Source organism: Melanostigma gelatinosum (genome assembly GCF_949748355.1).
Source record: "Melanostigma gelatinosum genome assembly, chromosome: 3".
Taxonomy (NCBI): domain Eukaryota; kingdom Metazoa; phylum Chordata; class Actinopteri; order Perciformes; family Zoarcidae; genus Melanostigma; species Melanostigma gelatinosum.
In genome coordinates this window covers 21680557-21692983 of record NC_136636.1, presented here as the reverse complement: position 1 = coordinate 21692983, position 12427 = coordinate 21680557, and the positions used below count along the sequence as shown (strand labels likewise).

At 43.4% G+C, this 12427-nt stretch overlaps 1 protein-coding gene and 1 long non-coding RNA gene across 2 annotated transcripts; both read left to right on the top strand.

Annotated features, from left to right (window-relative positions):
- Nucleotides 1-560: 560 nt before the first annotated feature.
- On the top strand, nt 561-6430 carry LOC306775748 (sodium-coupled monocarboxylate transporter 1-like; the record flags this gene model as incomplete). The annotated part of the gene is made up of 15 exons (XM_079266238.1): nt 561-914; nt 1249-1314; nt 1546-1597; nt 1960-2027; nt 2346-2500; nt 2799-2939; nt 3025-3154; nt 3257-3345; nt 3604-3716; nt 4723-4790; nt 4896-4982; nt 5112-5305; nt 5911-6020; nt 6121-6206; nt 6317-6430. 15 exons carry the CDS (start codon nt 561-563, stop codon nt 6428-6430), a joined length of 1827 nt encoding a protein of 608 aa, XP_079122364.1.
- Nucleotides 6431-8325: 1895 nt separating this feature from the next.
- On the top strand, nt 8326-9359 carry LOC306797559. The gene is made up of 3 exons (XR_013773135.1): nt 8326-8473; nt 8582-8725; nt 8809-9359. It is a non-coding gene; the product is annotated as an uncharacterized lncRNA (long non-coding RNA).
- Nucleotides 9360-12427: the final 3068 nt, after the last annotated feature.

Below are 12427 nucleotides of genomic sequence, written 5' to 3'. Positions count from 1 at the left end.
CCTGCCTGCGTAAATTCCTCACGATACAAAACTCATACTGAATAACTTGGGAGTTGTGTAAAGACCCCTCCTATGAGAATGGACACATCTAGACAACAGAAGGTCTTCAAACAAACCTCAGGATCTTTTACAATCCCTGAAATCACAGCTGACTGTAACCGTGTGTCCTTGATGGATTATTTACTAAAGTGAACTAATCTTTATGGTCTACCGAAAACATCAGACTGCTGACAATTGCAGAAGATGTTCAGTGGTTGAAGTATCTCATTATTCTACTGCAGTCGGAGCGACGCTTATGGTTGATAGAGACCCTGAACTCCTTGGATTTTACCTCTCTTTGTTGAAGGTTTGAAACTTTTGAATATGAGTGCAGCTGATTTTCACACTTTCACAGTTGACCAAGTCTGAAATGCACTGAAAAGCATTTTTCATTTTTCAGTCAGTCATCGGTGTTCAACCTTTGCTCTTACTGGCATATGTACAACTGGAGTCGAGGTAACACAGAAGTGTCCTTGACAACATCTGAGAGAGAAGAGAAGTGTTAGGAAACTGAACTAAGCATGGTTGGAACAGGTGGTCCAGTGGCCACTTTCTCTGTGTGGGATTATGTGGTGTTTTTCGGAGCAATTCTGTTGGCAGCGGGCATCGGCCTTTTCCAGGCCATCCGGAGCCGTAAGGAGACCAGCAGCGCTGAGTTCTTGCTGGGTGGACGGCAAATGACGGCTGTGCCAGTTGCCATGTCGCTCACTGCCAGCTTCATGTCTGGCATCACAGTCATTGGCACACCTACTGAGGCCTACCGGTTCGGAACTGCCTTCTGGCTCTTCGGCTTCTCCTACGCCATCATGTCTGCAATCACTGCCGAGATCTTCGTCCCGCTTTTCTACAGGCTGGGGATCACCAGCGCATATGAGGTGAGGAAAAGTCACAGGCTGTATGTGATTATTGTGGCGCTGCACCAAATAACTTCAGATGTAAACACCAACAAAGCAAGCATGCTAACAGAAATGCATGACTTTTACCAGACAATGTGGCTCATGATACGTCCAGTATAGTAAGATTTAAAGTGATCTTGGTTGAATGGCTGTACAGAATACAACTGGTGGAAAAGTATTTCCTTCAAAAGGTGTTAAAACAGAGAAATACAAACCAATAAACAAACACCTTTCATACTTTGTGGATGTACAAAGCAAACCAATGTGTGGAAAGAGTTTAATGATGTCTGACTGTTTCTCCTTTCATTCCTAGTACCTGGAGATGCGCTTCAGCCGGCCCATTCGGATAATTGGAACCTCGATGTACATCGTACAGACGGTAACTAAAACATGCTTTTAGTATTCAACTGGTTGTTGTATTTAGATAATTGTAACTAAATGTACAAAACCATGAAGAATGGAACAATCATCTATAACTGACATGGTATACGTAACATGATAACAAGCCGGCCTGTTTGACTTTATGTAGAGTTCTAGATACCAAGATTAATATGAATCACATGATTGTTGTGTTTCCACCTAATCAGCTAATGGTGCCATCTGTTTTCAGGTCCTCTACACCGGTTTGGTCATCTATGCTCCTGCTCTTGCACTAAATCAAAGTGAGTCTATACGAAGGCTGTTCTTGCAACAACTATGTATAAATAGTACTTTGTATGATGCTATAGTCTTCCAGAGATGCCTATGTTATCTTTGATGTCATTCGTCATGAGTTGCCCTTCTCTCGTGTTTGTCTTAAAGACAGATTGACCCGAAAACAAAAGAGGCGACCAGATGTGTTTTTCTTTTTAAATGAAGTGGGAATTCATCGCTTGTGCAAAGTAAAAAATAAAGATGGATAGATACCCCATTTCAGAGAGGTTATGGAGACTTTGGCTTGGAGTTACTAACACTGTCACACGTTGTTACGTCTCAAAAGGTTATTCTAAAATCGTAACGGAGCTTTTCTTTTGTGATTTCACAGTCACAGGACTTGATCTCTGGGGAGTGCTGGTGGCTACAGGAGCAGTGTGCATCGTCTACTGCGCTTTGGTTGGTATTGTGCATTCTAAAAAATATGATGTATTGTATTGAACAAATGATCTGCGTACCCAAGAGTATACAAGAGGTCTAAAATGCGTGCAAACAGCGACTGAAAACCTCAAGTCCAAGCATGAATGCATGTGTATCTCAAACTGTTCGTTGTGATATTACACTTAAATATCAACATCCACGTCTGATATGCTTGTGAAACTAATGCAAGTTATTCTCTGCATGACAATGCATAATTGTACATCACAAGCCTCATCTAGCTTTAAATTGGAAGTACTTGGAAATGATAAGCTGGCTCCAACATGGATCTTGTTTCAGGGCGGACTGAAAGCAGTAATCTGGACGGACGTGATACAGATGGTGATCATGCTGTCGGGTTTTGTCGCCGTTATAGCCAGAGGAGCTGCACTGCAGGGAGGCCTGACGAAGATTTGGGAGGACGCCGGCCAAGGAGGCCGTCTAGAGGCGTTTGAGTATGTTCACAGGCAGAGTTGTGTCAGATCGTATTTGATGTTCGTCTGTTTTTAACTCATTAATCAGATCAATTAGTTGGCAGCTACATAAAAACTAATTAGCTTAACTTTCCGAAAATTGTTTCCTGTAAACGCTTTAGTGTACAAGGAAGGGAGATTCACTGGAAATTATCGAGAAAAATAAATCTAAATTCTGTTTGCTTATTGCCTTTAAAAGTGTCCTCTCACACTGCCAGACGTTTGAGATGTTGATGTCCCCAAACATTCAACACGTTCACACCCTGTTCACTTTTATCAGTTTTGACCCAGATCCTCTGAAGCGACATAGCTTCTGGACCATCATAGTCGGTGGCAGCGTCATGTGGGTGTCGATCTACTCAATCAACCAGTCCCAGGTGCAACGCTACATCTCCTGCAAAACCCTGAGACATGCCAAGATGTGAGCGTTCCTGCAATGCACTGTACACCTTACCGGCTGTCAGCCACGGCCCATGCACCGACAAGTCTTCTTTTTTGTCTCTCAGGGCGTTGTACGTGAACACGGTTGGCTTGTGGGTAACTGTGAGTCTGGCTATGTTTACTGGCCTCACCATGTACTCCATTTACAAGAACTGTGACCCATTTACAAACAGGGATATAAGCACCTACGACCAGGTAACCGGCTGCAATTGTCTCTTTACTCAACATCATCATCATCATTCTGTGTTTTGTGTAACAAAGCATTAACACTACGATTGGCTTATGTTTGCAAACCAGATGCTGCCCTACCTTGTGATGGATATTTTGGCAGATTACCCTGGAATCCCAGGCTTGTTTGTGGCTGCCGCATACAGTGGTACTCTTAGGTGAGGCCTGAGACGAACAAGGACATTACATTATTTTAAATCAGAACAAAATAGCCTGTGTTTGCTGAGGAAATGATCTTGTAGATAAGGTACAATAGTAAAGAAAGAATGAGTCACCGGTTGTGATTTATTGTGAAAAATCCACTTCATCTGCCGGCTACCTGAGACTAATCCTATCTGTAATCTATAATCTGCCATTCACATGCATCAGTCTTCCTCTTCTGTGCAAAGACTTAATAGCTTACTGTTTGTTTTCAGCACGGTGTCGTCCAGCATTAACGCTCTTGTTGCCGTCACTGTGGAAGACTTTATTCTTCCAGTGTGCAAAAACCTCACAGAGAAGCAGGTGTACTGGATGAACATGGGCCTGAGTAAGTTCAACAAAACACTTTCACAGTCGCCCAAGAACGAGCAGGCTTTAGAGAAGCGTAAAGTTCTGAGGGACAAACTAACACTAAAGAAAGACAGTTCTGAAGAACGCTCTTCTATAAAACCTTTCCCTATCTCACTGTACATTCTGGAAAATGTCAATGGAGACAGAGTAAAAAGAAAGAGCAAACAGGGCACCAGGAGAAATGGTTGCGAAGGCTGCTGTACAAACTTTTAGACGTTTATATAATGATGTGTACAAAATGCGTACAAGACATTGAAACTGTAACCCAGTTGTTCACATTAAATTAGGAAGAATCATGAAATAAGATATCAAGCACTTATTTCGGGACGTTAAACATTAAATAGGGTCGGCAATGATAATAGGAGGGTTAAAATGATTCATGTCATTTTAGGTTTTGCTAAATCTGACACTTGCCTGTTACGGGACAATAAGCTTCAAAGCTACTGTAGCCAACAGAAGTGACAGTACCCACTATGACTATAGGTCTTGTAGTGCTAATTGAGACGTCATAAGAAGGATCGATCTGTCTCCTGCGTGCAGAGTCCACTGTAGAAACTATCCTACATTTAGTTTACGCATGTTTAACGGCTCCCAATAGCCTGCAATCGGATACAAAATATTTTACAACTATGATTACTGCCTATGAAAAATATTTAGGACTTTTCTTAAGGCTTTTAAAAAACTGAATTCAATGCTTTTTAAAGACTTTTCAAGACTGGCAGATACCCTGCAAAAGCAAGTCAAGATGTCTTTTTAAAACACATTGAGCACAAAAATCACTATTTTACGACACAAAATTCAGACCTGAGTGTCATCTATTACTAAATCTATCACATGAGGACATTTCATTTAAATATGTTTCAGACTTTGAGGACAAGTTTAGCTAACCTGCCGCACAATTTTCACCGAAGAACATTTGGGACCTGCGGGCTGTTTGTGATTAAATCCTTTCTGTTGATGACGTTGATTTTAACATCCCCCAGGTGTGTTCTTTGGTGCCCTGTGTATTGGGATGGCTGGAGTTGCTTCAGTGATGGGAGACATTTTGCAGGTAACCACCATTCAGTGACAGGACTGCAGCCTGTTGTTGCTCTACAGCACCTCCCAGAGCTGAATATCAGGAACTACAAGCCTCCTGACAGCTTTCTGTTTCCAGGCAGCTCTGTCCATATTTGGCATGATCAGCGGGCCTCTCCTCGGTCTTTACCTACTGGGCATGCTATTCCGCACATCCAATTCAATAGTGAGTATTTTTCTTTTTTTTGGAACATTCACTTGCACAGCAACACCCTCTGACAAAGAAATCTCGCCAATACAACAACTGTGACACACATCCAGGAAATATTTGCCTGCAGCCATATTTACATTGCAGGGAGGCCTTGTGGGGATGATCCTCGGTCTGGTGTTGACTCTGTGGGTAGGGATTGGAGGCCAGGTTTACCCACAGACAAGTGAAAAGACAAATCCTCTCCAAGTCAGCACTGCGGGCTGCAACAGCACACTGGGCCAGAACTACACAACGACAGCTCCGTGGACCAGTGCTGTGACTCTGACCTCACAGGCTGAGTGAGTCACTTTACATCTAACGAAAGGTCCATCTGCTTTATTCTATAAGTCCATTCATCAGGAAAAGTAGAAACTTAATAAACTTTCACAGTAAAAATGAATAGATTCTGCTGCCATATGAATGCTCCAATGCTATATCACTATATGCACACACTTCATTCAACTCAATCAAATCTGCTGCACCCAACTGCTTTTTCTGGACTACATTTCAGAAATAGATTTTTTTTATAGGTTTTAAAATGTATTCCATTCCCAGAGAGAGAGAGGATCCAAAAACGCTGTCTAGCTTTGTAAACCTGAACTGCAGAAATTGGTTGATCATGGCAACTGATTAGTCAATCGACAGAACATTTTAATAAGCAAATAATTCCTCAGGTATTTTACTTTCTTACCAAGCAAAAATGCCAAATATTCTCTGGTTCCAGGCTCAAATATGATGATTTGCTGTTTTTTTTTCTCTGTTTGATATCATTGTAAAGTCACTGAATATGCAGCCTGACTTCATACAGCATATCTTCAGAAAGCAGTGGTGATCATTTTGGCGTTATAACATGTGTAAAGTGGCAGGAGGACGATGACTAAAATGATTTTCTTTCGCGTGTCAGTGTGAGGCCACCTCTGGCAGACTCCTGGTACTCTCTGTCCTACCTCTACTTGGCTCTCTTGGGTACTCTGACCACAATCGTGTGCGGCCTGCTGGTGAGCATGATCACAGGTGAGGCACACATTAATGCATTAACACACATTAATGATCTACATATTATGATCTAAATCTACCAATACAGCAGTGAGAATATGTCTCTATTTCTCTTTAGGGGGATGCAAGCAAGAACAAAGGAGCCCTGACCTGTTTGTGAAGATGAGTGACCTGATCTGCTTCAGTTGCTGTAGTAAATCAGAGGTAGGAGACTGACCCTTTTGTTAGATAATAGGTAGTAAATGAAGGATATATTACATGTACATATGTAGATTTTGTCACGTTATTAATGTTTTGTTCTTAACACACTACAGGCATCAGACGTCACAGAAAAGGCTGCAGCAGACTTTCATTTGAAAGCTGACGACTCAGCATTCAAAGACTTTGACCCGATGAGTAAAAATGATGAAAACTCCACCAAACTGTAACGCTGCGATATATATCGATACGTTTTCTCTTCTTCGTGGAGACATTTCAATGCAAATTGTTTTTTTTATAAACATACAGATGACAAGTCACAGTTGTTCTGCTGCTACCTCTGTGGTGCATTTGGTGCGAACAATTATAACTTCATTATTGCTGTAAGCCTATTTATGTTGACGTGAACATGCTGCTCAAATGAAAATGCTAAATCAATTTGGAGTTTAACTTAAGAAAGGGCTTGACAACAAGTGATAAAGCTTGGCACAACTAAAACATAACTTTAACAGAATATAAGTTAAATTCAAAAGCTTGCCTATTCATGTTGCTTGCTGCCTTACTGAGGTGCCTAAACAACAGAAAAAAACAAGAAATATCATGCAATATTTGGTGGACCGTTTGAATCATTTAACGAAACCCAAGACGTTTCAGCTATTGAGGTATTCATCAGAACAATAAGGAACAGAGCTTTTAAAATAACACAAGGTTGCCACATCTTTTGCTCCAGTGTGACTGAGCTGCTCCCATTTCCTGTGTAGCAGCAATGTGGCAACTTGACTACTATTGCCCTTTGTTCAATAGTTCTCCCTGCCAGCGGCTGCTAGCTGTATATCCTGAACACGGCCCTCCTTTTATTTCATGACATGTTGACCATGGTGATTGAATACACACGTGCACACATTCAGCACAGAAGACAGCTGTATTATGAACTCTGTGTGTTTGTGAGAGGGAATACAATACATTTACAGTGTAGTTGCTGTAATGCGTTGGCAATGCAGTTTGTCTTCCACTCAGGGCTGTAAACTCTATTTGAACTGAGCAAGAAAGGGGGGGGGGACAGAGACAGAGAGAGATAAAGAGAGAGAGAGAGAGAGAGAGAGAGAGAGAGAGAGATAGAGATAGAGAGAGAGAGAGAGAGAGAGAGAGAGAGAGAGAGAGAGAGAGAGAGAGAGAGAGAGAGAGAGAGATAGAGATAGAGAGAGAGAGAGAGAGAGAGAGAGAGAGAGAGATTGAGCTTTGGTCTACTCTAGGTAATAGCTGTGTAGCTGTGTCCTTTGTCTCCTTGGAAACATACAATAGAGGAAGTTCACAAAGAAGTGGCCTGCCCACTTTCACCTGCCACTTTGCCAGCAAATCAGCACGAGCTGGTCCAGGTTCATAGGAAGTGAGGAGTCGGCAGTGACATGGAGGCAGAGTCGCTGTCAGGGAAGTGAACCGAGTCTCTTGTTCATACGAAGAAACCAAGGTGAGCCAGATCTGTCATTGACTTCTTATTCACGGTTTGGACTTAAGTTAAGCTCCCCCTTGGGAGGGAGATTAGAAACGTTTCCACCGACGTAACTACAAAAGATCAGAGTTGTGTGTACACAGTCATGTTTAGTGTGTCCGAAGTTATTTCCTGCATCAGATCTGTTCATGTAACGCATATGACCTCCTAGTAAAAGGTCAAACACAATGTTTAGGGTATTGTTTTCACTGCACAGACGGGGAACATAAATGTATGTATTCCAGTGTTTTTCAGCCAGTGTTTTGTTTCCCACTACAGAACTAAATGGCCATGGACACCCTCTTTGCTACCCTGGCTTGTTACCTTCTGGCCATTCCTCTTGCTGTGGCACAAACACAGACGGATAAATTAACTGTCACGCCAACAATAAGAACCCCTGATTTAAACGTGACGCTCACAGCAACAACGCTATCTTCATCTAACTCTACTGGACGTGTGGCTGTCTTCTCAAACTCGACGGAGAACACGACTCCTTTCACCAGCACGACCCGGGACAATGGCACCTTCACCAACGCTACAGCAGCTACACTTGAGGGCACAAGTCCTCTCCAGACTCCTCAGTCAACAACCGACGTGACTCCTCGAACTAACAGTACGACACCGACGACCACGACACCGGACACTCCTACGTCTACCGCTCTGACAACATCGACGCGGACCACAGCAGGTTACATAAGTACACCAGATACTACAGTGATCACAACTGCAAATTCATCTCACACTGTCAACACAACCTCAGGTTCAGTGGACACAACCACACCAGGTAGGCATCGGGCTTCAGTTTGTATTAATGATTTGGTTACGCAATGCGACTTGATGTTTCACTCGCGTGAATGACTTTAATTTGTTCATTCTTTTGCTGCGTTACAAGGTTTGAGACTAAACATTTCAGAGAAGCGCATGACCATCGTCTTCAGCGTTGTGCTTGGAGTGTTTGCCCTGGCAGGGGTTGTGTTCATGTTCCACAGATGCAAACATAAAATCCAATACTTGCATCAACCTCTAAACAACACGGGTAAGGACTTCCCCTTCAGCATGCAATCACGAAATCATATGTTGTCTTTAATTAGCAATTAAAAATGGCTATTTCATTTTCAGCAGATGAATTTGTGGCAGACGAGGACACACTTGTCATTTCTGGAGGACTTTATGACGGCCATCCAATATACGACAACGTGCCAACGGCCCCAGCAGACCAATCTCAATTTCATCTCCAGTTCCGCCATTAAGGAGGAGGGAGCTCTCAGTCGGCGTCGTCTCCTTCTGCACTTCTGATTTTCCACTAATTAGTACGATTCGGTCGCGTGAAATCTAAATCCTTCATGAGAGGCTGACGGCAGAGAGGAAGAGAACATTCAAACAAAGACAATGCTGATCAATTTGAACATTTATTTGACTTATATCACTGTCAATATTAGGAAACGTGAATATATTAAGTTGGTAATACATAAATTAACCATTTCCGACACCAACAATATGAACTTGTGCAGAAAAAAAGAGATTGCATGTGAACAGCAGTAAAGGTAAATCATACAACACGACAGCACTACAACAAACTCTGAACTCTCCTCCAAACCCAACAAAGAGCTGCCAAAAAGCTGGAATATGAACTAAATCTTTCTGTGGTTAACAATACAGTTGAACTGATCCATAACACTACTTCCTACGCATGTTAAGAAATAAATTGGCATGCTCTTATTAATACTGTCTATTGGATCTTTAACAGTGCCGTATATGTATGCTAACAAAGTTGGAAAATGAACATCTGAACCTATCTATTATGATAACTGCCTATCTGACCCGTCATAACACTATTTATGCAAATATCTTCACATTGGTCGTCCTCTTCTTTTTGTCACAGCCAGCATCCCTCATTCTCTTCATTGCAGCAAACTTCAAGGAGCTCCCTGGTGATTTATGAGTGACGGGGCTCTGAATCTGAAAAAGACATTTTGATCCAAATCTTTTAACTACCAGGGATTATGTCTTCTTTGTCCATGTATACATTGCATAAACCCAATTTTCTAATAGCACGTTACCTTCTTGAAGATGTTACATTTGCATTGTGGAGCGGAGAAAGTGGGTGCAGGTGCAGGTGCACTTGCAAAGGTCGGCCGAGAAAAGAAAGAGAAGGCCAAATCAGCTCTACTGGCAATCTGCTACGAATGATCACAAACAATGTCTTCCTCTGACAAACAAACCATCAGCCAATATATAAATACATATAAATATATAGAACAACTCACCAAGAGATCGCTTTGATCAGAGCTGTCGGACTTGAACTCGAGCTCTATGGTGCTGTTCCCCCAGCGCTCTGGCTCCACAGCAAAAGGAGGTGTCCTTACTCTGTACGACTGTAAAGGAATTCAAAGAGGCAATGTCAGCAAAACTCATTCAAATTTGTATTCATTTTTGGGACATTTCAGAAAAATACTGGATATTGGTCGGCGAACAGCAAGTATCCAGCTTTGCAAACAGTAAGTATCCTGCTTTACGAACAGTAAGTCCCTGCTTGGCAAACAGGAAGTCCTTGTGTGGCAAACAGTAAGTCCCTGCTTGGCAAACAGTAAGTCCCTCTTTGGCAAACAGTAAGTATCCTGCTTGGTGAGCTTGGCGAACAGTAAGTATCCTGCTTGGCGAACAGTAAGTCCCTGCTTGGCGAACAGTAAGTCCCTGCTTGGCAAACAGTAAGTCCCTGCTTGGCGAACAGTAAGTCCCTGCTTGACAAACAGTAAGTCCCTGCTTGGCGAACAGTGAGTTGGGGAACAGTAAGTCCCTGCTTGGCGAACAGTAAGTCCCTGCTTGGCAAACAGTAAGTATCCTGCTTGACGAACAGTAAGTCCCTGCTTGGCAAACAGTAAGTCCCTCTTTGGCAAACAGTAAGTATCCTGCTTGGCGAGATTGGCGAACAGTAAGTATCCTGCTTGGCGTACAGTAAGTCCCTGCTTGGCGAACAGTAAGTCCCTTCTTGGCGAACAGTAAGTCCCTGCTTGGCAAACAGCAAGTATCCTGCTTGGCGAACAGTAAGTCCCTGCTTGACGAACAGTAAGTCCCTGCTTGGCGAACAGTAAGTCCTTGCTTGGCAAACAGTAAGTCCCTGCTTGGCAAACAGTAAGTATCCTGCTTGACGAACAGTAAGTCCCTGCTTGGCAAACAGTAAGTCCCTCTTTGGCAAACAGTAAGTATCCTGCTTGGCGAGATTGGCGAACAGTAAGTATCCTGCATGGCGTACAGTAAGTCCCTGCTTGGCGAACAGTAAGTCCCTTCTTGGCGAACAGTAAGTCCCTGCTTGGCAAACAGCAAGTATCCTGCTTGGCGAACAGTAAGTCCCTGCTTGACGAACAGTAAGTCCCTGCTTGGCGAACAGTAAGTCCTTGCTTGGCAAACAGTAAGTCCCTGCTTGGCAAACAGTAAGTCCCTGCTTGGCAAACAGTAAGTCCCTGCTTGGCAAACAGTAAGTCCCTGCTTGGCAAACAGCAAGTATCCAGCTTGGCAAACAGTAAGTCCCTGCTTGGCGAACAGTAAGTTGGTGAACAGTAAGTCCCTGCTTGGCGAACAGTAAGTCTTTGCTTGGCAAACAGTAAGTCCCTGCTTGGCGAACAGTAAGTCCCTGCTTGGCAAACAGTAAGTCCCTGCTTGGCGAACAGTAAGTTGGCGAACAGTAAGTCTCTACTTGGCAAACAGTAAGTCCCTGCTTGGCGAACAGTAAGTCTCTGCTTGGCAAACAGTAAGTCCTTGCGTGGCAAACAGTAAGTCCCTGCTTGGCAAACAGTAAGTCCCTGCTTGGCGAACAGTAAGTCCCTGCTTGGCGAACAGTAAGTCCCTGCTTGGCAAACAGTAAGTCTCTGCTTGGCTAACAGTGAGTTGGCAAATGGTAAGTCCCTGCTTGGCAAACAGCAAGTATCCTGCTCGGCGAACAGCAAGTATCCAGCTTTGCAAACAGTAAGTATCCTGCTTTACGAACAGTAAGTCCCTGCTTGGCAAACAGTAAGTCCTTGTGTGGCAAACAGTAAGTCCCTCTTTGGCAAACAGTAAGTATCCTGCTTGGTGAGCTTGGCGAACAGTAAGTCCCTGCTTGGCAAACAGTAAGTCCCTGCTTGGCGAACAGTAAGTCCCTGCTTGACAAACAGTAAGTCCCTGCTTGGCGAGCTTGGCGAACAGTAAGTATCCTGCTTGGCGTACAGTAAGTCCCTGCTTGGCGAACAGTAAGTCCCTGCTTGGCAAACAGTAAGACCCTGCTTGGCAAACAGTACGTCCCTGCTTGGCGAACAGTAAGTCCCTGCTTGGCAAACAGTAAGTCCCTCTTTGGCAAACAGTAAGTATCCTGCTTGGCGAGCTTGGCGAACAGTAAGTATCCTGCTTGGCGAGCAGTAAGTCCCTGCTTGGCGAACAGTAAGGATCCTGCTTGGCAAACAGTAAGTATCCAGCTTTGCAAACATTAAGTATCCTGCTTGGCGAACAGTAAGTATCCTGCTTGGCAAACAGTAAGTATCCTGCTTAGTGAACAGTAAGTATCCAGCTTTGCAAACAGTAAGTATCCTGGTTAGCGAACAGTAAGTATCCTGCTTGGCGAACAGTAAGTATCCTGCTTGGCGAACAGTAAGTATCCAGCTTTGCAAACAGTAAGTATCCTGCTTGGTGAACAGTAAGTATCCTGCTTGGCGAACAGTAAGAATCCTTCTTGGCAAACAGTAAGTCCCTGCTTGGCAAACAGCAA